The following is a 26,986-nucleotide window of genomic DNA, read 5'->3' as shown; positions in this document are numbered from 1 at the left end:
ATGCTCATTCCTGGAAGCTGAACACCTCTATCCTTCTGCCAGGTAATCATCAAATGATACGTCCCCCGTCATCCATTTCCATCTTCTGGCCAACAAAGCCCCGGGTAGACGTCTGTCCCCACCCAAAGCCCCCTGGACGCCCAGGAGTGCCAGAAGTCCATCCTGTCTTAGCTCATTGTAAAATCTGGGCCTGAGATCGCTTGCTCTTTGGGGCAGGCCCAGAATCGCCTAACGAGTCCATAAAGCACAACGACAGACTGGCGCTGCTGTGCCAGGAATACAATATCGCACTGAGAGGCCCAGGCACTGACACAACTTATCTGTGTAACAGCAACGAAGGGTCCTGTGGCACCTTACAGACTAACAGAAAAGTTTTGAGCATGAGCTTTCGTGAGCTGTGCTCACGAAAGCTCATGCTCAAAACTTTTCTGTTAGTCTATAAGAAGCCACAGGACCCTTCGTTGCTGTTACAGATCCAGACTAACCCGGCCACCCCTCCGATACTTGACTTATGGGTGTATTGACTGAAGCCCCTGCAGTGTAGATGCCCACTGGGGACCCTGCCTCCCTCCCCGCTGTAGCGCTCTCAGTGTGGACACACTCTTGCTAACCCTTGTTCCCCTTGCGCTGCACCCAGGCCCTTTATCCGGGAGACTCCCTGCCCCCGGGCATAGCTCTGGAGTGTCCCCTTCTGCCACGGGGGAGCACTTGGCTCAGGGCTCCCCCCCTCCTCCCCGGGAACCATTGGTGGGGGAGAAAACAGCGCCCTCCCCGCGGGGCCGGAACTAGAGTTCCTCCGCTCCTTGTTTCCCGCCGTCGGGGGAGGATTACGCGGTGAGGGACCACGATGGCGGCACCCAGCGCCGCGGCCCCGGAGAGCGAGGAGGGGCCGGGGGGCAAACCGAAGTCCCCCGCCGTGACCCCGCAGAAGATCCGGGAGCTGATCGACGGGGGGATCGCCCCCGAGGAGGCCGGCCCGGAGGGGTGAGCGGGGAGGGACGCAGCAGCTGCCCCGGGTCCCGCCTTCGTCCCCTGGTTACGCCCCTCTTGGGTCCTGCCTGTGGGGCGGCAACAGCCCCACGCGGGTCAGCCGTGGCGTGCCCCAGAAATGCGGCCCCATGGGCCAGCCAGGCCAGGCCCGGCCCGGGGCCGCTTCAAGCCGGGCTGGCGTGAGGGGCCTCGGTGGCGGCCCAGTTCCCGCGTTCCGTTGGGGTCTATGAGCCTGGCACAGCCGCCTGTGGCGGGGGCGGGGGGTGTTGTCTTGGGAGGCCTCTGCTTTGCCTGGTCAGAGGCCGGTGCCTGCCCGTTCCGCCCTGGCATCTCTCGGCAGGCCTTGCGATGGGTCCTGCTTGTGGCTGGTAGGTGATCAGGGCAGCCCGTGACTGGGTCCAGTTCACACGAGCCTTTATTTTTATTTAATTTTTTTTTTAACGGCAGCTAATTCTCGGCGTGGATTTCGTTTCCCACCGCGAATCAGAACTGATTCCTTGTGTGGGTAAATTTAAGCACAGTCCGTGGTTATGAGCCCCGAGGAAGTGTTGGAATGGAAGATGCCCCCAACTGTTTCTTGGCTGGGAGAGAGGTGGACGGCTGTGGGTTTTTGTTTTGTTTTGTTTTTTTGTTTTAAACAGCAACCAGGGTTGGGTGGAGTGAGAAATGTGTCAGAGAAAGTATTTATAAGTTCAGGTTTGGCCGAAAGTTAACTTAAAATTGACAGCGAGTCATCAAAGAGAGGAAGTCAGTGTGGCAGACGCTGGTGTAGACTTGGATGGAGGCTTACAAGTGAAGAAGAAGGTTTGTAATTCATCAATGAAAAGATGGTGGTTGAAACCGTCTAACAAAAAGATCTGTGAAAAGAAGGGGGAAGACTTGAGGGACTCTCACAGGGTGATGAGAGGAGGAAGACCTACCAAAGGAGATGTTGAAAGCTAAAAATAGAGAACATAGGGGAGAACCTGGAGAGGACAGAGTTACAAAGGCCAAGGTAGAACAAGATTTTAAGAAGGAGGGTATGATAGGTGGTGTCAAAACCAGCACAGGCTCAGTCAGTGCATCAGAATGCTAGCATAAGGACGTATTAAATAAGAAATTCACTTTTTCTTTAATAGTGCCTCTCAGCATCTTTTTTTTTTCACCTCAGGAGCTAATGTAGCCTCAAGATGGCGGCAAAACCAAAGTCCTCTCATACCCTGTCATAGAAGCACAGAAATGATAGCGTGGGAGGACCCTGAGAGATGATCTAGTCACATCCCCTGTTCTCAAGGCAGGACCGCATAGTAGCTCTGTCATTCCTAACAGGTGTTTGTCTAAACTGTTCATAAAAAACCTCCAACAATTAAGATTTCGCCATTTCCCTAAGCAATTTGTGCCAGTGCTTAACTATCCTGATAGTCAGAAAGTTTATCCTAGTGTCCATCCTAAACTTTTCTGGCTGCAATTTAAGCCACTGAATCATGCTGCCCCATTGCAAAGTTCTCAAGCTTATTATCAATAGTAACAGAGAGGTAGCCGTGTTAGTTTGTACTCCAACAAAACAACAGAAATGTAGCACTTTAAAGACGAACAGAATGATTTATTCTGTCTCACGAAAGCTGATCACTGAATAAATCCTTTTGTTGGTCTTTAAAGTACTACAAGCTTAGTATCAGATTTCTGTGCAACTTCACCAGGTTTGGAAAAGGGATGGAGGAACCCTTATGACAAATACATATTAACACGTTGAATAGTAACAGAGAGGAAGCCGTGCTAGTCTATATACTATCAAAACAAAAAAGCAGTCAAGTAGCACTTTAAAGACTAACAAAATAATTTATTAGGTGAGCTTTCATGGGACAGACCCACTTCTTCAGACTATAGCCATACCAGACTGGTATGTTCAATGTGTTAATGTGTTTTTGTCATGAGGGTTCCCCCGTCCCTTTAATTATGTTGTTAGTCTTTAAAGTTTTACTTGACTGCTTTTTTGTTTTGATATTAACACGTTACTGATCTGTGTTAGGAGACTCGAGTGCTGATATTTATGCTTTCTCTTAATTGGCTTTTGTTTGGTCAACACTTTTCAAAAGACCTACAAATCCCAGATTCTAAAATTTGTTTTGAGGTTAAAAGTTTGAAGGATGAGATTAGTAGTGGCAGTGCTTTTTTTGTGCTGTGATAGTATACTGGCACCTTTTTTCAGAGTGCCCCACCTCGTGATCCTGTGGCTGAGGTGACCCGCATGGAAATTTGTACCGGCACCTCTTTTTGTACCAAAACAAAAAAAAAAAGCACTGGGCAGAGGTAATGGTGGACTCATTACATATGCATTTTTCTAGCACATTTAATGAAATCTTTACATGGAGGGTAAAGGTACTTTGCTTGCTGACCTGTTGCTTTATTTTAGAAAGGACTCATCTGCCTGGTCAGAGTCAACTAATGGATCTTCACAAACAGATGCTCTTCCTTTTGAGACAACGAGTAAAGAAGCCTTCTTTAGCAGAGTAGAAACGTTTACTATATCCTTTGGTGTTGAGCTTTTTGTGTTGAAAGCTGACCTACCCATGCTCTCTCTCCAAAAACCTACATAAAATTTCTCGTGGCAGTCAGCGCCCCCCAGTGTGTCTCCTCACCCAGCCACTCCATTTCTTAGGAGGTAAAGGAGGTGTCCTTCAATGAAGATCCAGGTGAATTGTTTGGTTGGCCCAGGTAAGTAGTGGAATACGGTTGCTCTGTCTCTGCATTGTTGTCCTTAACGCGCGCACTCTTTGAAGTGGGCAGGGAAACCTCATGAGCTGTCTCCCCTGATATGTGCCGGATATGGATGGACCAACACAGAGAGTGACATGCTCAAGTGCTCCAGCTGCCAGGCCTTCCTCTGTGCAAGTTTGCAGCTGACGTTTGATTTCAACAAGTGTACGTATAATAATCTTTCCATACGGGTGATTAGTTTTATTGCCAGCTTAGGACCAAAGCAAAGGGCCTAGAGGAGGTACCTAATTCCATGCTTAAGCATCTACATTTGGTATTTTCCATGGGACTGGAGGATATTTGGTAGCTCTGAAAATGGACCTGCTTGTTTAACTTCATGCACCCGAAAACCTCCTGCATGAACTGACCTCAATTAATGGGGTTTAGAAGGAAATTTCCCAGTGGGCGGTTATTGCATAACTGCTTGCTGCAGAGTTGCTTGTGCTGTCCTTTCGTTCTGTGTTTGGACAGCACCCTGCCACAGCCGTTTCCTGATCCAAGACTTGAGCACCTAGATGCTATGGTAGTACAAATAATAACGGGCCGTTGCTCTGAGTAAGACTGGTATTCGCTTTGTAACAAAGGCTGCATGGAGAATTATTAGCGGTTAAACTCTGTACCTCTATTATGTTCACAGTGGCTACGGCTACGCTAGCACATATCTTCGAAACGGCCATGCAAATGGCCAATTCGAAGCTTACTAATGAGGCACTGAAATGCATATTCGGCATCTCATTCTCATGCCGCTGGCCACCGCTCTTCGAAATTGCCACGTTTCGCTGCCACTCAGCTTGTCCAAATAGGGGTCCTTCTCGAAAGGACCCCACCGACATCAAAATCTGCTGATAGGAATAAGGGGATTTCAAAGTTCCCAGGGTCCTTTTGAAACGGACCTCTGTCTGGACGAGCCACGTGGCAGCGAAGCGCGGCAATTTTGAAGAGCCACAGCCGGCGGCATGCTAATGAGGCGCTGAATATGCATTTCATTGCCTCAGTAGTAAGCTGCGAAATGGCCATTTGCAAATGGCCATTTTGAAGATTTGTGCTAGTGTAGACGCAGCCAGTATGTTGTTTTTCTTGTCTAGCAGCTGCTATCAGGTTTTCCCCTTAGTCTTGTAGTACAATAGCTTCACTACCCTTAAACGTGCTCTCCCTCTCTGTGCAGTCGTTGCCTGCAAGCCATCCTCCACTACTAACACACACCTGCAATTGAAACTGGTGCTTTCTGCCTCTTTTGGCCAAATAAACTCCTCCAGCCAGTGATTCTCTCTCCTCTTTGTGTCCACCATGGAGATGAGTACATCAGCGCTTGATAACAGTAACGTCTCCATTCACATCGATTTGCTTTAAATAAGTGACTGATCTTGTGATTTGTACGTGTAACCACCCACATGTCTCAAACTCAGGACTTCTGGAGCTCAGTGCATGTGCCTCTACAGCTTGAGCTGAAAACCAACTGGCTGTCAACTAAGGCTGTACTCTGTGTGTAAGTGATCTAGGTGCCACTACATGGGACAGTGAACCACACCCAGGAGGTGTGTGGGTTACACATGTTCACAGGGGAACCTGTAATTGTTTGCATAGCATACAACACTTAGATCACTGACAATGTCCGAGGCAACTTGTGGTTGTGTGTTATCATGGATCTCTTTTAAATCCTTTATTTTTTTCTTCCAAGTTTCATTCAGGCTGTTGGACCCTCCTTCACAATTAAATAGTCATGTTAGCTACCTGTCAAATTAATGTACTGATAACAGTACCTACTTGGAAGTGCCCTGTACAAATGCAGAACGAAAAGATGGTCCCTGCTTTACAGAGCTGATAATCTAAGTTACTAGAGGTAATCAAAGCACAGGGGAGAATTTTTCATTTTACTACTAAATGATTTGGTTCTGGGAGGTTTTGATCAACTGAAAAGGAGAAATACATTTATCCTTAGCCAAGGTCTTAATAATTTCTAAGCTTCCACACTGGCAACCCCCCCCCAGATTTCAAGATTACCCTGCCGGGGCAGTGTGCCAAGGAAGAGAGAGTTTGTGGCTGCAGGGAGGTGGAAAAGGTTTTTTCCAGCTGACAATATCCTTTCTCTCTTAACCTGCTCCGCCTCTCACTGCTGCCAGTGCCTGCTGCTCCTTCAGAGTATCAACCAGTGTGGGGAGGAAGAGTGTGACAGAAGGTGAGACAGGGCAAGGAGGAGTTAGCATGGAGCCCAACAGAGTTATCCTTAGGAAAGAAGAGCTGCTGGGGCAGGGAGTGTGATGCAGTCTACTCACAATGAGAGTGGGTTCTGTTACAGGATGCTGGGAAGGTGGTTTAAGATGAGCTGTTAACATCTGCAGTAAGTAATTTGCAGGTTTCTGCAGGCCAGATTTGTATGGAGCTGTCCATACAACTATCAGTGAAAATGACACCACCATAGATACTAGAGCTACAGAAGCCCTGTTAGCTCTCCTCAAGCCCCTTCTCTGCCACTGCAGTGTCTTCTGCTGAGCATTGTCCAACTACCCCGAAATGCCTCATGCGCTTGCCATGGAAGATTATTCCTCAGCTTCCTAGATCTCGGTCTTGTTTGCCTTTCAGACAAGGAGAGGTGTGCGGAGTTGAGGAAAGCTTTGTCTACGGCGCATGAGAAGTTCTGTTTCTGGCCAGACAGCCCCTGTCCAGGTACGTGTAACTCCTCTCCCTTCTCTGTGGTCTCTGTGCCTCTGGGAAATCTCTGCTCTACAGCCCTGGCTGAGAGCCAGTGGGCTTCTAGCTCATGCATTAGAGCACTGGGCTTTAGATCCTAAGATCGCAGGTTCATTCCTTCCTGCTGGCAGCCTGGGTCCTTTGGCTTTACATAGGTAGCGCTGAGCACAACATAGGCAACAGTCCAAGAGTATGCTCGTTGTCATGCTCCCTTCTCCTTTTGCATTAGCTTTACTGTAGCACTGTCTTCCCTAGTACCTGCCTTCAGGGTCGTTACAGTCCCTGTTTACCATGAGAGCTGACCATTAAAACTGTGATTGGGATGTGGAGGGACTGAATGACTCGGCCATTAGTAAAGGGGTTAGAGAATTTATCTTCTTTTAAAGCCCTTGCTTCTCTAGGAGAACGCCCCACTTTTCAGCAATGGAGCTGGCCTATGGGAGACCTGAAAAGGAGCTAAAGAATAGGTCCGTGCTCCCTTTTTTCCTTGGCCTTTTAATGGCAAGAGGACCCTTGTTTTTATTTTGGCCTCACTGGTCCTGATCTCTCCCTTTGAAATGACAAGAGGGCAGGTGCCTGCGACGTAACTGAAGCCTCCTGCTTTTTCGCTTCCAATAGATCGTTTTGCCGTTTTACTGGTTGATGAGCCCATAGCCCTTGTCACTGACTTCCTGGATCGATTTCAAAGCCTGTGTCAGCTAGAACTTCAGCTGCCTTCCCTGAAACCAGAGGATCTGAAAAGTATGGTGAGTTTGCACAAGCGTGTGTTCGCCACTGGCGGAGAGCGGTGGGTCAGATGAAAGTCCCCAGCATGCTGGTATATGATATGTGTCCATATAAAAACGGCATTAAGGTTGGGAACTCAGAAGTCAGGAAAGGTTAAAATGAGAGTTGTCTGGATAACCTTAACTCTGCCCCTTGCACATGCATCCTCGCTTCGTTTCAATAGGCTCTACGGGTAATCCGAGGTGTCGTCGTTATGTTTGAGTGCTTAATTTGCAAGTGCAACATTCCGTTAACAAAGGTTTTGTCGTGGCATTTCTTAAGTTCTTTTATGAAGATGGTTTTAAAAATTCCATCCGTTAGTTGCGCTGTTGATCAGGCAGCCCTGAAAACAGGTGTACGTGTCAGTCTTACAGACGTTCATGAAGCTGCCAGCAGCCTCGGCTTCCCACCGCTTCATATGGAAGTGTCTCAGGAGGAGGAGACTGTGGCTTTTCTTTATACCGTGTGCCTTAGCTGCAGAAGGAAGGAGGCCGTGCCTAAGTGCAAACCTTCCCCCCCATACCAGTAACGTGTTAATCAGTGCGGTTTCCTTAGCTGGAAGTAGAATCCAGCCTTGTCTTGATAGCTGCACGATGCTCGTAAGATGGAGTAACCAGAACGTAGCAGCCCATCTTATCTTCTAATAGTTGCATGGGGTCCAGTTCCTGTTGGCCATATACTGAGGCTATTGAGATAAGGTCCTGGCTGGGATGACTTAGTTGGGACTGATGCTGCTTGAAGCAGAGGCCTGGACTAGATGAGCTCCTAAAGTCCCTTCCAGCTCTGTGATTCTATGAACCAAATGGTCATCAGTTGAGTGCAATAATAGTGGAGATGGTTGACTTAGCTATCCCCATGATAGCACATAGACTGGCTTAGAATCATAGAAGAGTAGGACTGGAAGGGACCTCGAGAGGCCATCGAGTCCAGTCCCCTGCCCTCATGGCAGGACCAAGCACTTTCTAGACCATCCCTGAAAGCCATCTATCTAACCTCTTCTTAAATATCTCCAGTGATGGAGATTCTACCACCTCCCTTGGCAATTCGTTCCAGTGTTTGATCACCCTGACAGTTAGGAACTTTTTCCTAATGTCCAACCTGAACCTCCCCTGCTGCAATTCCAGTCCATTGCCTCTTGTTCTATCCTCAGAGGCAAGGAAGAACAAGTTCCCTCCCTCTGCCTTATGACACCCTTTTAGATACCTGAAAACTGCTATCATGTCCCCCCTCAATCTTCTCTTTTCCAAACTAAACAAGCCCAGTTCTTTCTGCCTTTCTTCATAGGTCACATTCTCTAGACCTTTAGTCATTCTTGTTGCTCTTTTCTGGACCCTCTCTAATTTCTCCACATCTTTCTTGAACTGCGGTGCCCAGGACTGGACACAATACTCCAGCTGAGGCCTAACCAGCGCAGAGTAGAGCGGGAGAATGACTTCTCATGTCTTGTTCACAACGCACTTGTTAATGCATCCTAGAATCATGTTTGCTTTTTTTGCAACAGCATCACACTGTTGACTCATATTTAGCTTGTGGTCCACTATAACCCCTAGATCCCTTTCTGCTGTAGTCATTCCTTAGGTGTCAGTGTACTCCGTGAACACACACTCTGCCACTGCCCTTTGGGATCTGAGAATCAAGCTGGATTGTTTCTGGCTCTTGCGTCCTCACCAGTGGCACAAATTCTGCAGGCCACACTCCCCTCTCTATTTCCCCCGCATGGCCTTCTGGGCAGTGAAGGTTAGTCCGACGTTCAGAACTTAGTTAATGATTCCGTTGATCATACATGAGGCAGATTAGATAGAAGCCATTCCCCCTCCGCTATCCTCCCACCCCTCTGGGTTGGTTCTGAAGAGCTAATAGGACGAGTAAATTAAAATGGTCGTTAAAGTCAGCACCTCTGATTCTGAAACCAACCGTCTGAGGAGTAAGATGATGGCAGTTTTTCCATAGTCACTTTCCTGATTGCAATGTTATAGTTTCTTTGTCGCAGAGTGTGCCCCTCACAGTGCTAGGTGCTGTACAAATAGTAAGAGACCATCTTTGTTCCAAACATGCCCATTGTGTCGGAACTCTGTTTGAGGGAAGACAAGCGTGGCTCATAACCCTCCCAGACCGTGACTGCGTGGTGTGCCTTTGCAGACGTTGACAGAAGACAAAATCAGCCTTCTCCTGCATCTGATCGAGGAGGAACTTGCCTGCAAAACTGAAGGAGAGAAAACGCCAGTGAAATTGGGCTCTGACGTCTTTCAGATCCATGTCCCTGCCTGCATCCTGGCCCTCTGTGGCTGGACTTACAGGTTAGTAGGTGACTAATCTCTGATGGCAAGAGCTAAAATGCCGTTCGTAAATATCACACACATGTTTCCGAAGTCAGAGAACACTGTGCTGTAATTTTCCATGAAACCCGTCAGAGAGAGAGGAGGCTGGAACGCAAAGGGTTGTCCTCTCCTCACTGCCTCACCACGGCCTGTGCTTGCAATGTTTCAAAAGTGTCTATCTCTAGCTGCGATGCTTCCAAAGAGCATTTCCAAAAAATGAAGTGAGGTATCTGATGCAGAGACTGGCATCTGCCTGAGTTTGCAGAGAGCCCAACCTCTGAGCTGTCATCTGTCCCTTTCAATTTGATGGATGCTGACTTAGATGCCAATAGTGAGACTGCAAATAAATATCAACACCATTTATTGTTTCAATGCTCATTGAAACAGGACAGGAGGGAGCATGCAGAGAGCTAACCAAGGGGTGCGTGCAGGCTGGTGCGTTGATTAGAACATGTAGGCTTTTAACAGTGCACAGAAGGCGTGAGGCAGGGGTGGTGGGTTTTGCTTCCTGGAGGTGGGGAGTCTCAGCTTTCAGAAGTTTGGGGAACACTGAACTAAATGCTTAATCTTTCAAATTATGTGCTTGTTCTCAAAAGCAGCATCAAAGGGGTAGCCATGTTAGTCTGTAGCCACAAAACCAAGTAGAAGTCCTGTGGCACCTTACAGACTAACAGATTTTTCAGAGAATAAGCTGTCGTGGGCAAAGACAGGCCCATGGAAAAAAGGGAGTAAAAATCAAGAGGAAAGCCGGAGATGACGAGGTCAGTTCAGGCCTTGTCAACTCTGGCCTTCCTCTTGATTGGTACTCCTTTCTTTTCATGAGCCTGTGTATTTAGACCTGCCTCTGGGATCTCCACTACATTGCCTCTGACGAGGCGGGCGTTTGCCCACGAAAGCTCACGCTCCAAAAAATCTGTTAGTCTAGAAGGTGCCTCAGGACTTCTAATTTGTTTTTGCTGAACATCATTATCCGCTTTGAGGGAAGTTTGCTGACTTATCCCCTCTCCTTGCACCGCACACAGCCCCACGTCCGGGTCCACGCCCCTCCCAGTCATCACATGCTCCCGCTGCATGAGGAAGGTGGGGCTGTGGGGCTTCCATCAGATTGAGACGTCTATGCTTGAGGTGGACTCTTCCAGTGCACTCAGTAGCACTCCCACCACGCCCACGGAGCGAGCCCCTCTGGTGCCCACCTCTCCCCGCAGGATGATCACGCGGAGCCAGGACACAACGTTCCCTCCAGGCTCGGAGCAGGTACAGTTCTCCCCTCTTGGTTGGAAAGGTCCCTCTGTTTGTCTGGGAAGGAGGGTTGGAGAGAGATGGACACCTGGCAAATCTGTGCTATGGCTTTGTGAAAAGATGGGTAATTGCCACGGTGATGGCGGATCTGCTCAGCTGTGCATTTACTGTCCCAGCATAGGCTGGGTTGTTGGTATAGAGGTACATATACATCCTCAGGAAAGATAAATGTCTGGGCCAGTATTTTTATATGGAGATACATGTATCTCATAGAGCTGGAAGAGACCTCAAGTTCAGTCCCCTCTGTTCACAGCAGGACCTATGTCCTGGAACTTTTTTTTTTTTTTTTTTAAATCTATTTGCCCCACATCCCTGAATAGCCCCCGAAGGATTGAACCCACAACCCTGGCTTTAGCAGGCCAACGCTCCAACCAGCCTGCTATTCCTCCTCGTGCTACTGCTCACGGGATCTCAATGTAGGTCCTGCGTGTGGCCTTGGGCTGGGAGTGCTGCAGCAGAAAAGGCTCATCTTGGTTTGGGACTCTTGGATGCCTGGTTAGTCTCTGTCTGATTGGCCAGCCCTGGGGTAGGAGCGTTCAGAGACCTGGGGCTGAGCACGGGATACATCCCAGGGTGCTGTGCAGCACCCCCGGAAATGCTTGTTGCCTGGCCGGGTGGGGGTTGCGGTTTATGCGTTTTTACAATCGCATGCCCTCGGATTGGTCACTTGCATCGCTGTGAACCGCTTGGGCGTTGACCTGCTTGAAGTGACTGCCCACGGCTCAGCGCCACCTGCTGTGCAGGAGGAGGCACGGCTCCGGCTCCACCTCTTCTGCAACCGTGCTGGCAGCGGAAGAGGAAACCTCAGCAGGGCCTGGCCTGGGGCAGAGCTTGGGGCAGCAGGCCATGTTGGTTATGGGTAGGGGCCTGTCCTGCACACCTGGCCAGTTGTCTGGGTCAGCTTTGGGAACGTGCTCGCAGAACAAAGATCTCCCTAAAAGTGTCGGGTCTCGTCGGTCTGCATTTGGGGAGGGCCCGCTGTGTACAGCTGGGACATACCGGGGAAAAGATGATGCAGCTCTGCTCCCTGCCACGCTGAGCTAGGCTGCAGAGCTGGGGTGAGCAACAATGGTCTTGTGCTTCACTAGCTGGTGACCAGTGTTTCCTGTAAGCTGAGCACTTGTGTGGCCACCCAGAAGAGATGCAGGTGCTGCCCAGCGGATTGGCAGAGCGCCCCCAGTGGGCAGCGTGTGTTTTTATTGGTGCACGTCTGCACATGCTTTGGTGCGCATAACAAAATTTATTCCACCGTGGATGGAAAAAAATAGAGGGAACTCTGCTGGTGACCCTAGGAATTCTGCTGGCCTTCAGGCTCTAACTTACCCTTTCTTCCCCTTCCCAATGGTAGCATGAGAAGAGCCCTTCCCCTGTGACAGCCCGTATGCGGAGCTGGGATTTTTCCAGCCCCGTGGAGCGGGCCGAGCTGGAGGCAGCAAGCCCGTCGACGAGGAGCCGCCCGGTAACCCGCAGCATGGGCCAGGGGGACAGCATGGAAGTGCCCTCCAGCCCTCACAGGAGAGCTAAGCGGGCACGCCTCTGCTCCTCCAGCAGCTCGGTGAGTGCCTGGCCATGCGCCCAAGGAGCTGAGTGTGAAAGAGAGGATTTGCCACTCAAACACCTCGTGGTGCAGCTGGTGCTTGGCGAGAAGGCCACCTGGAGAGCTTGTCTGAGGATGGGTAGCTTGTTGTGAGCACAGCAGCATCCCTACTTGCTCTGGGCCTCCTCAGTCACATGCCCTCGTCAAGGAGGGACAGCACATGACAATCCAACACCATCCTGTCTCCCCCACCTTGGCACAAAGATGTTGTTGCAGACCCCAGCAGAGCAGTACAGACACTGAGAGCAGCTCAGCTCTGGGAAGGCTCAGTTGAAGGAACTTGACACAACACACAGGTGATAAGTATCAGAGAGGGAGCCGTGTTAGTCTGTATCTTCAAAGACAACAAGTCCTGTGGCACCTTACAGACTAACAGATATTTTGGAGCATGAGCTTTCGTGGGCCAAGACCCGCTTTGTCAGATGCATGAGTAGGGGACGGGGTTTCAGAGGAGGATTTAAAGAGGGAGTCTCTCAGTCAAGGGGAGAACCAGAGATGACAAGGTCTATTCAGTCAGGGTGGAAATGGCCCCTTATTGGCAGTAAATGCAGAGTTGTGAACATCAAGAGAGGAGAAAACAAGTCAGGTCATCGCAGGGGGATGTGGCCCACTGTCAGATGATAACGTGGAAGCGTGAACATCAAGAGCAGAGAAACTGCTTTTGTAATGGGCCAACCACTCCCAGTCTCTTTTCAGTCTTTGGTTGATGGAGTCCAATTTATAAATGAATTGCTGCTCTGAAATTTCTCTTTCCATTTTATTTTTGAAATTTTTTTTGTCGTGGGACTGCTACTTTTAAATCTGTTACTAAGCATCCAGGGAGATTGAAGTGTTCTCCTGCAAGTTTTTGTATGTTACCATACCTGATGTCCCAGGAACACAGCCCCAGTGGGAGTGAGGCTCCAGATAAATCTGTCCTATTCTGTATAAAGTTTCATATGCAACATGCTCAAAAATTGTTTGCCCCTTTTATCAGCGAAAGAGAGATGCACAGCCTTGCTCCCTCACTCCCCCCTTATCAATTATTTACACTGGGTTTATTAATAAATAAAAGTGAGTTTATTTTAGTACAAAAAAGTAGGATTTAAGCAGTTGCAATTAATAGGCAAGTCAAAGAAAGTTACTAAACAAAATAAAAGTAGACACGCCAGCTGTGCATGATACTCCAAGAAACTTGTTACATGCAATTTCTTACCCTAACATTAGCTCTATTCACCTTTCTTTTCTGACAAGCTAGGAAGCCTCCCACTTTGGACGTGATCCTTCTTAATGATCAGTTCCAGATTGGTAAACAGGGTCTCCTAGCAGCTACCCCTATTGTTTGGTTTCTTGCTTTATATCCCTGTTGCCAAAGGCAGGAATCCTTCATGTTTAGTTTAAACTTTTCATGCTTCCAGTGGAAAAGTGCAGTGAGCAAAATGGGTTCCAGCATCAGGTGACCTGGTCACATGTCTTGGGAGGACCAGCCTTAGCCCAGGCTGACAGAAAAACAGGACTCTTCAGAGACCATTGTTTTGACTACTGAGCCATTAAGCTCCTCCAGTACTACTGATGGCCCTCACTTAGCATGTCAGGAGTAGTAAACAGGTTTATACATCCTATTTCCAACTTCAGACACAGGAATGAGAGAGGCACACAAATAGAATATCCACATTCAGCAGACTTATAACTTTTCTAATGATCTGTCCCAAGATGTAATTTGCATAAATTATCTCCCACGTGTGCATATTCACATCCATCAGCCTATTTCCATGACAAATCTGGGGTGTACCGTCACGTGCCCCTTCTGTTGAGGTGAAAGACAACCCCTCCAGCTCAGGGCAGAGGTGTGCTAATGGGAGATTGGAGAGGGCTGCTCCATGGCCCGCTGGCTTGGTTTCTTTGACTGGCAGTTGTCAAATACTTTCCCTGGGACAGTCCCAAGCTGTGTGTGTGTAGGCCGGTGTTGCACGTGTGCTTAAAGAAGCACAGAAGCACAGGGCTGGAAGGAACTGCAGGAGGTCATCTACTCCAGCCCCCTGCTTCAAGCAGGATCAACCCCAACTAAGTCATCCCAGCCAGGACCTTGTCAAGCTGGGACTTAAAAACCTCTAGGGATGGAAAATCCACCACCTCTCTAGGCAACGCATTCCAGTGCTTCACCACCCTCCTGGGGAAGTAGTTTTTCCTAATATCCAACCTACTCCTTTCCTTCCGTAACCTCAGACCATTGCTCCTTGTTCTGCCACCTGTCCCCATTGAGAACAGTTTCTCACCCTCCTCTTTAGAGTTCCCCTTCGGGAAGTTGAAGGCTGCTATTAAATCACCCTTCAGTCTTCTGCTCTGTAAACTAAACAAGCCCAAATCCCTCAGCCTCTCCTACCCTACTTTGGTCAGCCCTGGAGCTGAACAATACCTGTGTCCTAGGTGGTGGTGCTCTGCTGCTGTCTGCCGTCCTTGAGAGGGGCCCCCAGTGTGGCTTTGGAGGCTGGAGTCAGGAGTGATTTTAAATCAGTGTCTTGTCTCTTTAAAACAAAGCATTCCTCTCCTTCCAGGACACTTCCACCAGAAGCTTCTTTGATCCCAGCTCTCAGCACCGCGACTGGTGCCCTTGGGTCAATGCCGTGAAGGAGGAGGACGCCGGCGACCAATCGGAGCTGACGTCCGTGAAGGCAGAGCCTGGGTGGCGGGTGGTCCTGAACGTTCTCCTGGCCACCAGGAAATCAAGCAGGGCAGCTGACACGGAGCCTGTGGTGAGGACTCTAGCCATTGAGATCACGCCTACTTCAGTTCGCTGGAACCTTTGCATTAGAATTCTACCCAGGGCTGAGATCCTGTGTTCCGAATTTGGGACCTCTTGGCTGTGATCTACCAGAAGGGGTTTTGATTGCTAGTAGCCCTGAAGGGCCCATGCTGGTTGGGATCTAATCGCCCAGGTGGAAGCAGCTGGCATGTGATCCTCTCCCTGGCTGCACGTCCCCACTGGTGTCAACAGCCCCAGTGATGGAAGTGGAAAAATTAGCTGGGGCCTGAAGTCAGGCAGATGGAATGGGGTGAGTCTCTCTATCCACGCAGAACATGAAGGTGAAACCAGAGCCAGACAGCATGGAAGGTGCTGAAGATATTTATAGCAATTCCATGAGCCACACACATGTATATGAATACGCTGCATTAGACAGGGACTGTCAGCACAGCTATGGGGAGATGCTAGTCTCTGCATATGGAGAAGGTTAAATGTAGGTTCCCTTTATAAGCCAGATTTTGACATCACTTACCACTATCTTAGCCCAGCCAGGTCGAGCTTTCCCAGATTGTAGGTGTTTGTCTGTTTTACTCCCCCAGTTCTCTTGTGTTGGAGAACAACCTTCGTTCTGACTTGGAAGGGCCGGGCCTTTCAGCATTTGTTTTGAAAATTTGCAGTTTGTATCGTGGACAAGGCTGCTGGGTGTCTGTTCCAGGCGTGCTGCCTACAGCTGTGCTCTGGGCATGCCTCTGAAAGCTGGTGCAGTTTGCCAGGTGCTTTATCAGGATGCTTTGGACAGAACAAGCATAGGCTGGTGCTTAGAGCCCATGGCGGGGGACCAGGTGGTCTTGGTTCTGTTCCTGGCTCTGGCTCTCGCTACCCCACTATATGCCTCGGTTTTCCTTTCAGTTAAATGGGTTTATCTAGTGATAGGGGTTAGTGTCCGTACAGCAAGTGTGACCCTTTGATGAAAGTGTCAGTTCTGTCCTGTAGCACTTTCACTGTCCTTTCTTCTATGGCTGCAGAAAGACCCCTGCACCTGGGCCACCTATGCAACTTTCTACCAAGCTGTACCGCATTCAGAGGCTGCTGGAGTGATTTTATTTCTAACTGTCCCCTTGTTTCCTTCTTGTTGCAGAGCCTCTCGGTAAAATCCTGCAAGGTGTTCCGGATATTCCGGCAGTGGGAAGCCGCGTGCTCTTCCTGAAGGTGCTCGGCCCCCGCCAGTTGGGCTGCGTGGAACGTTGAGTTGGGTTAGAGAGAGATCTGCTCTACTGTCGCTTACCCTGCAGATCCTGGAGACACTCCTCCAGGCCGGGCGAGTGACAGGAGCCCTTTCCTGGGGGGCACCGGTTGTTTGGGGGTGCCCGAAGCACAGCATGCTCTGCCATGGCGATAAACTGCAGCTCACGGTGGTTTGGTTTGGAACGGAACCTCAGTGAGCTTTCGGATGCATTTGCCGAAACCTGCACCCTCCACCATGGCCCTGGGAGCTGCCAGCTTTGGGCAGCCCTGTGCCGGGTCTCCATCCCCCACTCCTCTCCCCCATCCCGAGCAGTCTCCGTGATCTTGTCTGCCGAGGACCTGCATCTGTTTCGTTGGTTAGTGCAGCAGACGGCCTGAGACCTGGGAGCCAGGGCCCCACTGTCTAGGAGATGTGATGCCAGAGCTAATAAATCTGTCGCTGTTGGGTTTTTTTTTTTTTTGCTGTTTGATGTGCCTTCCTGCGGTGGTGCGGCTCATCAGTGACACTCAGACTGTTCTGCTGAGGTCCCTGCTCCCGGTTCCTGGCCAGCAGACCCACAGTGGGTGGAGTTCCCGACGTGTGTTTCCTGCTCTGCTGCCTGGCTTGAAGTGTCTGGCCAGAAGTGCTGGCACCTTGCGAAGAGCTAGGCTGCCTTTGGCCACAGCGGCTCAAGGCAGGCACAGTGGAAGGAGGGAAAGGATCCCGTTATTGCTGAGGGACTTCCCATGGGTCACTTCCTACAAGGGCCCACACGACCTCTGCTGCCCTGCCCTGACACTCCTGGGACAGGGAGGCCCAGGCGGTGATACTGGGCATGCTGGTAACTGCACCATGGACCTCCAGCCCAGTGTGACTAACCCAGGAAGCTTAAGAAGCGTCTGACAGTTCAGGAGCTTGCCCAAGCAGAGGAGGAGGTTCTGTATCCAGAACTGGTTGCCTAAATTTATTCCCACCGAAACAAAAAAGCCGTCCAGTAGCACTTTAAAGACTAACAAAATAATCTCTTAGGTGATGAGCTTTCGTGGGACAGACCCACTTCTTCAGACCATAGCCAGACCAGAACAGACTTGATATTTAAGGCACAGAGAACCAAAAAGAGTAATCAAGGTGAACAAATCAGAAAAAAAATAATCAAGGTGAACAAATCAGAAAAAAAATTATCAAGGTGAGCAAATCAGAGCAGAGGGGCAGAAGGTGCAGGGGGGAGGTCAAGAACTAGATTAAGCCAAGTATGCAAACGAGCCCCTATAATGACCCAGAAAATTCCCATCCTAGTTCAAACCATGTGTTAGTGTGTCGAATTTGAATAACACAACCACAGTCTATACTGCAGGAAAACCAGTCCTGGAACTCTTCCTTGCCACAAAGCCTGCTGCCAGCTTTGTCCACATATCTATTCTGGAGATACCATCACTGGACCTAACCGAGATATTCTTATGTTCCTCAACTGACATCATATATGCCATCATGTGCCAACAATGTCCAGATGCTTTGTATGTTGGACAGACTTCAAACTCTTTTAGACAAAGAGTTAATGGGAACAAAACAGACATAAAAACAATCCTGATTCACAAACTGGTCAGCCAACATTTTTATGCAGTGGGCCATTCTGTTAATAACTTAAAAGTTTGCTTCTTACTGAAGAGGAATTTTCACAACACTGTTGAAAGAGAGGCTGCTGAACTCTCTTTTATATTCAAATTTGACACATTAACATGTGGTTTGAACCAGGATGGGAATTTTCTGGGTCATTATAGGGGCTCATTTGCACACTTGGTTTAATCTAATTCTTGACTTCCCCGCCCCACACCTTCTGCCCTTCTACTCTCTGATTTGCTCACCTTGATAATTTTTTTTTCTGATTGTCTACCTTGATTACTATTTTTGGTTCTCTGTGCCTTAAATATTGAGTCTGCTCTGGTCCGGCTATGGTCTGAAGAAGTGGGTCTGTCCCACGATAGCTCACCTAATAAATTATTTTGTTAGTCTTTAAAGTGCTACTGGACTGCTTGTTTGTTTTGACAGTATATAGACTAGCACGGCTCTCTCTCTGTTGTTATTCCCACCAGTGACTGATAATTCTGCATTCTTAGGTGTCACTCATTCCATAAATCCCAGGATACCTCACATATTTTACCCACTTTTTATTGCTGAAATGCAGCCACCTCTGGTGTGGAGCCAGGCAGTGCATTCCACAACATTGGCTGTTCAAGGACCCTGAGCAAATCCTCCTGGCAAGGAAGCCTCATAGCTATGAGACCTCTGCAGTTTGTATCTGCCCTATGGAGCTCTGCCTTGGGGGAGGATGCATGAAACCCCCCTGCTGGGACTCAAACTTGTGCTCTTAGGGGACCTCCGCCTGCCTAGCCAGCTTCAAAGGCCTTTATAGACCAATCCATTGTCATTCCCTGGGCCTGCCTCTCCAGCCTGCTCCAGGTGCCCCCCTGCAGCTCTTTGGTCCACCCAGCTCTGGATCCCTTGGAATATGGCTAACCTGCCAAGGTGACAGGGCGGGGTGTCAAATTATGCCACTACAGGCCCTAGCCCCCCAAATGTGTCATGGCCAGTAGCTGTGTATGAACCCCTGGAGGCAGCCAACCAACAAACCAGAGGCAGCCAAGTAAAAACCCCACTCCAGCAGAGGCAGCAGACAATCAAGTACCACTGATTGTTGCTGTCCCTGGCCACTGACCAATGCCTGTCCCAGCCCGTCCTCCTCTACTTGCCCCTCTGCACCCTTTCATTTCTGTCAGGAATTCCTCATCTTTCACAGAAGTGGGACTCTGTCTCCTGCGTTGTTTAATCCGTTATTCACAAGATGAGGTTTAATAGTCCTATCTCCAACCAAATGGATTCAAACTCACAATGCCCCCTCAGATGGGTCGCATTCTATTCTGCTCCCTTTTCCAGTCGTGGAAGCTTAGGCAGAGAAATTAAGATTTTCCCAGGGACTGAAATCAGCAGGAGCTTGTAGCAGAATCCGGCTCCAATAACTGGCTGCTCTAGCCCTCCCAGAGCTGACGCAGAACCCAGGAGTGCCGATTCCCAGCTACCTGGTCCGGCCACGCCATGAGATGGTAAACTAATGTTTTTTCTTTTGCATTTGAGGCATCTACTTCACAAACGTGTATCAGAGCAGTGCTTTTTCAACCTTTCTTTATAAAATACCCCTTTAAAAAAAAAAGTGCCCTCAGACTTCTCTCGCATAGCCCTACGGTTACGCATACCACTGGTCGAGAAACATGGTCCTGAGGTAATCTGAGGCCTTGAAACATGTGTCATACAACCTTTCCAGATTACTGCTCCTTTCTCAGGAGTCAGATTTGTTTTGCATCCCGCCAGGTTACACCTCACTGAAAAACTACTTACAAAAACATGCAAAAATATTGCCGAAGACTGCTACTGGAAACTGGCTGACTTTCTACCATCTTATCAAATCAATGAATTGGAATAGAAATATTGTATTGACATTTCAGCGTAAGGCATATAAAGCAGAAACAAGTCGTCTGAATGAGCTTTCTGATTGTGCTGACTTACTAGTGTATTTTTTATAGCCTGTTGTAAAACTAGGCAAGTAGCTAGATGAGTTGATGTAGCCCCTGGAAGACCTTGGTGGGCCCCCAAAAGTGCATGTGCCCCTGGTTGAGAAACACTGTATTAGGGCAGAGTTGCTGTAAATGGTTTAATGACTCCATCCTGCATTATCTGAGCTCAGCCGTTTGGGTGGAGCGGAAAAGGAGAGTTGAACTTTCACATACTGTCCCACCACAGCCACCGTACGCTGCCAGGTTTGTTAATTTTAGACCTCTGGCCTTTGCACCTGGCAGTTCTCCTTTCGGGGGCTGAGGCTCTTGCTTTGCTTAGGATACAAACTTTAACCCCCTCTGCTAGGGCTGGGCTTAGAAAGCAGAGCAGGTCGGGTGTACACTGAGTGGGTGTATCTGATCTTATGATGCCTGATATCTTAGCCACAAGTCAGAGCAGGGGGATGAGAGTTCAGCTTGGGATTTTGCCAAAGCCACAACCACCCAGTGCATCAGCTGTTTTATTTGAAAAACCGCCAGTGAATTCATGAGCCATGGACTTTGTCAGCAGTGAGCTGTGGCTTGTAATTGTTCCCCAGCTGTTCCTCCTGAGGGGACACGTCCTTCCACTCAGGATCCTCTGAGACAAAGAGATGGGAGAATGTAACTAAGTACCAGTAACGAACTCTGAGGGATCCTGGCTAAGCTGGGCCTCTCTGTTGGCACTGTAGCTTCCCTCGTGGTGGAGGGGAGGCCGCTCCATCTCAGCATGGTATCACTCCCAGATTCTTTCTGTGTTGGCCCTGCCCACCCTGGGCACCAGTGGGGTGCTCTCTAGTAAAGCCAATGGCAGGATCGGGGCCTAGAGCTGGAGGGCAAGTAGCCATGTAGGTCAATTACATTTCACGCAGCCTCCCACGCTAGACTGGAGCAGCCGCCCCAGATCAGTCTGCCCAGGCTCCAGGCTCGCTTCCCAGCCCCTCTCCAAAGGGTGGCTCAGCCCTGCGGCCAGACTCATTCCACATTTGTGTCTCCATGACCCCGAAACTCTCATAACAAAAGATTTGTTTCCCCAGGCCGCTTGCCAAAGCTGAGAGCCAAGCTGGGCTCTTTCTAAACCACCCTGGGCTTTTCACATGGGACGTCCTTGTTATTCAGTGAACAAATATTTTGAAACCAGAAATTTTCCCACGTATGGCTGTAGTGACCTCACCAGGGGCATCAGAGCTACAGCACCAGCCTCCACCCCATGAGCTAACAGGCCTTGGTAAAGGATAATCGATTGGTCAACCACATTTGGGTTCATTGTGACACGTCCAAGAGCCCCAGCAGCCACTATCAGACAGGTTATTGCTGTAACCCAATGAAAATAGAGCGACAGCATAGACAAGGCTGCAGTCTGATCTCTTAGAGGCTAATTGGGGCTCGGGAAAAAGTAGATCAGCATTATTGTCTCATCAGGCTGGATCAGTAGGGAGGAGAGATGGCTCAGTACCTGGAGCATTGGCCTGCTAAACCCAGGGGTGTGAGCGCAATCCTTGAGGGGGCCATTTAGGGATCTGGGGTAAAAGAGTTTTTTTTTTGTTTTTTTTTACATATTTTAAAAAAGTGGGGAGGGGGATGGTGCTTAGTCCTGCCAAAAAGGCAGGGAATGGGACTCAGCGGCCACCCAAGGTCCTTTCCAGGTCTATGAGATGTGTATCTCCACGTATTTTTCAGCAGGTGGGAAGCTCAGTGCTTTGAGTACTGGCTGTTTAAACCCAAGGTTGTGAGCTCAATCCTTGAAGGGGCCATTTGGGAGTCTAGGGCAAATAGATTCCAAAAAAAGGAGGGTGCTTGGTCCTGCCAAGAGGGCAGGGGACTGGATTCAGTGACCTCCCAAGGTCCCTTCCAGCTCTGTGAGATGCGTGTCTCCATCTCTTACTATAAACACTCAATTAGCCCCATCAGCCCAGGGCTGGTTAAAGAGGCACAAGCAGGAAAGGGGGAGAAACAAGCCGAGTGAAGTTTAGTCATAAACCAGGTCTACACCAGGAGGTCAAATCAATTTTAGGTACATCGATTCCAGCTCCATGACTCTCAGAGCTGGATTTGTGTATAGAAAATCGATTTTTGCTGCGGTCTGCACAGTGGGAAGTGGACGGGAGAAACTCTCCTGTTGACGTCCTTCACTCCTCATGACTGCCGGGACTTCTGGGGCCAACAGTGGCCCCTCGACAGTTCGATTTGGTGCCTCCCCACTCGGTGCTGGACAGAACTCTGGGAGATGAACCGCCAGCGCCTCTCTCTTCCCAAAAGTGTGGACGTACCTACAGAAGGGTCTCTGGGTAGGAAGCTCTGTCTGAGCAGGCCTAGAGCTAGGCAAATGCTGTGAATACATGGGATCGTGGTGACACTGGTGAGTGGGGAATGAAACTTTCACTGTGAGTGCGCCTGGCAGAGTGTGTGTGCTCACTGCAGGGAAGAGGATTGGGCAGAGCCAAGCCCTGGTCCAGAGCATTCAGGGAAAAGGTTCTTGATGTTGCCTGTCTTCAGGAAACCATCTTGTGCCAAGTTGTTACACCTACCTCCTGCAGAAGGTGGGCTGCTGAAGTTAGACCCCCCCGACACAACTTGTTTGTACCCTACATAGGACATGAAGCAATGGCCTAAAGCTGCAGCAAGGCAGGTTTAAACTGGACGTTAGGGGGAAACTTCCTGACAGTCAGGGTGGTTAAACTCTGGAATACGTTGCCTAGGAAGGTTGTGGAATCTCCATCCCTGGAGATAAGTTGGATAGGCATCTCTTGGGGGTGATCTCTGGCCCTCCTTCTTACTGGGACCCCACTCTTTAAATACCCCTCTGAACCCACCCCCCACGCATGCATCTGATGAAGTGGGTCTTTGCCCACGAAAGCTTATGCTCCAAAATATCTGTTAGTCTATAAGGTGCCACAAGACTTCCTGTTGTTCTCGAAGCTACAGACTAACACAGCTCCCTCTCTGATACTAGATCAAGGGTATGTCAGGCCCCACCTTTCACCTCTGCAATTAGCAGGGCTCCCAAAACCTGTCCAAGGTGATCCAAATTGACAGCAATTGTGGTTGTTCATAGGCAAACCCCTTTCGGCGCATGTCGGAAAATAAGTCTGTCGAATGTAAAATCTCTATTAATCCTTGTGGGAATGTGACTGCACCGACATACAAGCAGTCACATGGTTCACCCGTTCTAACGAGCTGGACGAGCCTGAGGCCCAGCTGTGCCCCACTTAGGAAATTTCATGCCACCCCCCGCCCCTCCAGGTTCCACACCCCTATCTAGACAGAGCCAGGAGAGCAGGGACCGGAACTTGATGGCCTCCTGAGGGTCTGTAATTCTACCTGTTCCCAAGGCAAAGGCGCAGCGTCCGTCATCTGAAACGTGATTCAGTTCGACCCATCAGATTTCTACCTTGTTATCCTGGTCCCTTGCAGGTCCACATGTGGGGGAAGGTGGCTGGAGGCCTCCCAGCCGCCTGCGGAGAAGCAGGGCTCAGCAGGCTGGGAGGCTGAGGCAGAGCTCCACCTGGCCCCACAGGTTGGGGAGGCCACAGGGAGGGGACGCCCTGCAGGTTCTGCTGCCACTGCCCCCCTCCCCCCCCCCCCCCCGCCCCAGATTATCCTCCCTCTCTTGGGCCTCACTTCCACAAATGACCCTTTCCAGCCAGGAATTGGGATTTCCAAGAGGAAGAGACCAGGAGCATCGAGGACTGTGGACCCTGATCGCTTGCCCACTCCAAACCCTCCAGGGAATACGGGGCAGGTGACGCCCCCATCACCGGAGCCAGCAGAACCTGCCCTGTCGGTCCGGCCTCCCAGCGCGTCCCCAGCCAAGCCACGTGGCAGGATGTGACACGCTTGCCTGGCCAGCTCTGCCGCCTGTCTCAGCTGGGTGGAGTTCCCAGCCTGGGTGGTGACTCATTCGGGTCTGACACTGTGAAGTTACCTGGTGCGGGGACAAGTGGAAATACGAGAGTGGAGACGGGAAACTGGCTGCAACTGAAGCCCTAGAGTCAAACCTCCAGGGGCGAGAGATGTCTGGGGCCAGAGCTGGCTCCCATCCAAACTCTGTGGCACAGACCCATCCGGGGGTTACAATGAGTTCCCAGAGGACAGAACACAGCGAGCAGCCAACAGCCTGGCTCAGAGGAAGTGCTGCCTAGTAATTAGAGCTGGCAAGCAGCTGGTGGGACTCCTGTGATCCACTCCCAGCTCTTCCTCTGACTCATGGCGCAATCCTGAGGAAGAAACTCGACTGCTCCCTGACTCAGTTTCCCCATCTGTAAAGGAGGGGTGCCGATACCCAGCCAGCCCCCAGGGGAGTTGTGTGCCTTGGTGAACGTTTGCCAAGGGCTGGGGCACCCTGGGCTCACTCCACACCCGCACAAGGGTGGAGGGAGGACACAGCTCTGTGCAGAAGAAAGCAGGCACACAACAACGCCAACTGGAGAAGCCGTCCTACTCTATTACATGTGTATACTGGCTTCCATTCAGTTTAACATACCAGTGTCTGTTACGCAAGGCTTTAAAAACATAGCCATGTCCGCTCTGTACAATGTTAAGGATCCCTGGGCTTCCCTTTATAAGAGATTTGTTCCATTGGTCTTGGCGAAAATTCTCCTTCCTTCCCCCCAGCTGTTGTGCTTTGCAGTGGCTGCACCACTCCACCCCAGAGGTGGCTGCATTTCAAGAGTGTTCCATTACTGCAACAACTGAGGGGATGTAAGTTCCTAAATAAATAGAGCAAAATCCAGCCAAGCCATGATTCTGCATGGCGCTGAGTGCACCTCACTCTCAGGCCTTACACTTGTGAGATGCCTGAGGACCCCAGGGGGATACAGATGAGCTTATGGGCAGCAGCTTTTGCTGCAGGTAGAGCTGAGGCTCAAAAGAGGGCAATTTTAGGGCCGGCTGGGGGATTGGAATGTAAGCCTAGTGGTCAGAGCAGGAGGGGAGGGTGGGAAGCCTGGGTGCTCTTCCAGACTCTGACAGCAACTTGGACCAATCGTTTCCCTCCTCCATGCCTCAGTATCCCCAGCTAAAAATGAGGGGGAGGATCATCTTACATTTCCCAAGTTGCCAGAGTGCTTTAAGGTCTGTTGAGTAGATGTACCTAGCCACAGGCCGACCAGAACCTGGGACCTCAGGGGGGAAGCTGCTGTAGTCTAAGCTATAGCTGAGGCTGTGCAGAAGGCTTATTCTCTGGCTGAAACTGATCTAGGTACCATCACATGGGACAGTGACTGGTTTGGCCCCTCCACCCCACTGTCAGGGCCAAAAGCCTACCCCATTCAATCTGCTTTCCTTTAGCGTGCTCCACAGGGAGGTGCAGGGTCCCTTTTCCCCGGGTTGGGTCTCTTAGAGCTCCTTAGACACCTCGTAGCTGCCCACCTCGGCCCATGGTTGCTCAGCCTGTGCTTGACAGGGCACCCTGTTGGCCAGTGCCTGTTCCCTCTCCCATGCCCACTGCCTGAGAGCCCAAAGCTGGGCAGTCCAGCCCGAATAGGCCAAATGGCTCCACACATGCAGCAGCCGGGGGGCAGATGTTCCACCAGAGCTCAGGGCCCTGGGGCTGGAAAGTCACATTCCGCAGAGAGGGCCCTAAAGCGTGATGGGATGGGGGGCGAGCTCAGCTCGGGGTCCAGGGTTGTAACTAGCTCTGAGCTTCCCCCTGGGTAGCCAAGGGATGGTTGGCATGTTGGGGGGTTGCAGCTTTCTCTTGAAAGCTTCCAGGCTCTGCAGAAGATCGCTGCCCAGATGTTACTCGCTGCCCGACCCCAGAAGGAGGGAAGGAGAAGACGAGAGGGTGTAGGATCTGTCCCTGTGAGTCATCCCCTTCCTGCCTTCCTCAAACCGGGTAGCGCATCGTGCCAGGGAGATGACCTGCCACCTAGTGAGCCTGGTGCTCCTATGGGCATTGTGTCTCACGCAGGCCCCCGGCCAGAGGCCCTTGCTATGCCTTGTTACAAGGTAAAGTCTGCACTCCCCGTGCTGCTGTGAAGGTGCCCTTCCCCCTTCCGTCCCTTGCACTGCTGCCAGCCCCAGAGAAGCAGGGAGACGGGGTGTGACAGGAGGAGTGGAAGTCGCCTCCTCTTTGTCATCTGCACTGCTCCTCCGGGGGCACCAGAGAGCATGTGGGGTTCAGGCTGTTCCCATCCACGTTGCAAGGGAGGAGCAGGGGAACCTGCTGCTTCGAAGCCAATAGTGTCTCCTGGCAGCCAAGAAGGCCAGCAGCAGATTGGGGCACGTTCGGAGGAGCTTTGCCAGCAGATCCAGGGAACACACTGCAGCATTTCTACCCGCAGCTGGCCAGAACGGCTGCTGAGCTTCTGCAGGCCAGAGCAAAGCACGCAGGAGCTGAAGTGCATCTCATAGGGCAGGAGCAGTGTTCCCTCTAAGCTGAGGCTTGGCTGGCTGTCCAGGGGAGATTCAGGTGTCACCCAGCCACTGAACGGAGCGCCCACAGCCACCAGCGTGTGTTTCTATTGGTGCTGCACAGCTGCACATGACTTGGTGCACAGAACAAAATTTATTTTGACCACGGATGTAAACAGATAGAGGGAACCCTGGTCAGGGTACATTCCGGACCCTCATCTGGGCCAGAATCATTGAGGATATGAATCTGGTATGGGCCCCGGTGCAGAGGCAAGCATCAGCCCAGTTGGCGGCCACACAACTGCTGCGGGGTTAGAGAAACCACCTGAGCAATAAATTTCCAGGGTCACAATCCCCTTAGGTCCCATGGCCAAAACCGTCCTTTTTGCCAAAGCTTTCCCCTGCCTTGCACGAGTAATTTACAACTCTCCTGCGAGAGACTGTTTATGTGCATGCCAGTGTCGGTGTTCACACACACACACACGCACACGCACATGTATGCGCAGGCGCGCGCGCGCGCTCAGTTGCCAGGAATATTTTTCCCTAGCCCAGGGGTCAGCAACCAAAAGAGCAAGAAGAGCCATTTTTTCCGAATGGGGTAAAAAAACTCAATAATTCAAGAGCCACAATGCACGAGACGGTGCTTAACAAACAACATCAAACCAGACTTTTTGCAAGCCCGATTTTAAGAACAGCGCACACACAATG

The 26,986-nt window shown here is 50.4% G+C and overlaps 1 protein-coding gene across 1 annotated transcript; it reads left to right on the top strand.

Moving 5' to 3' along the window:
• The first annotated feature begins 847 nt into the window (after positions 1-847).
• On the top strand, positions 848-16,805 carry ZC3HC1 (zinc finger C3HC-type containing 1). Its single transcript, XM_074984196.1, has 10 exons — positions 848-984; positions 3,383-3,494; positions 3,741-3,891; positions 6,307-6,390; positions 7,033-7,160; positions 9,319-9,476; positions 10,520-10,751; positions 12,145-12,351; positions 14,928-15,125; positions 16,254-16,805. The coding sequence occupies exons 1-10, from the start codon at positions 848-850 to the stop codon at positions 16,320-16,322; spliced, it is 1,476 nt and encodes a 491-aa protein (XP_074840297.1). The 3' UTR covers positions 16,323-16,805.
• The last annotated feature ends 10,181 nt before the right edge of the window (positions 16,806-26,986 follow it).

This window comes from Carettochelys insculpta, chromosome 1, assembly GCF_033958435.1.
Source record: "Carettochelys insculpta isolate YL-2023 chromosome 1, ASM3395843v1, whole genome shotgun sequence".
Lineage (NCBI taxonomy): Eukaryota > Metazoa > Chordata > Testudines > Carettochelyidae > Carettochelys > Carettochelys insculpta.
Note: the sequence above shows the minus strand (reverse complement) of the source record. Positions and strands in the feature narration are given on the sequence as shown.

What these genes read in the sequence shown, in the direction of transcription:
- ZC3HC1 (XM_074984196.1), top strand. Translation starts at nt 848, where the DNA reads ATGGCGGCACCCAGCGCCGCGGCCCCGGAGAGCGAGGAGGGGCCGGGG. An exon ending in CTCTGTGGCTGGACTTACAG is followed by an intron (nt 9,477 to 10,519) that starts GTTAGTAGGTGA and finishes CACCGCACACAG; the next exon opens with CCCCACGTCCGGGTCCACGC. An exon ending in TCCCTCCAGGCTCGGAGCAG is followed by an intron (nt 10,752 to 12,144) that starts GTACAGTTCTCC and finishes TCCCAATGGTAG; the next exon opens with CATGAGAAGAGCCCTTCCCC.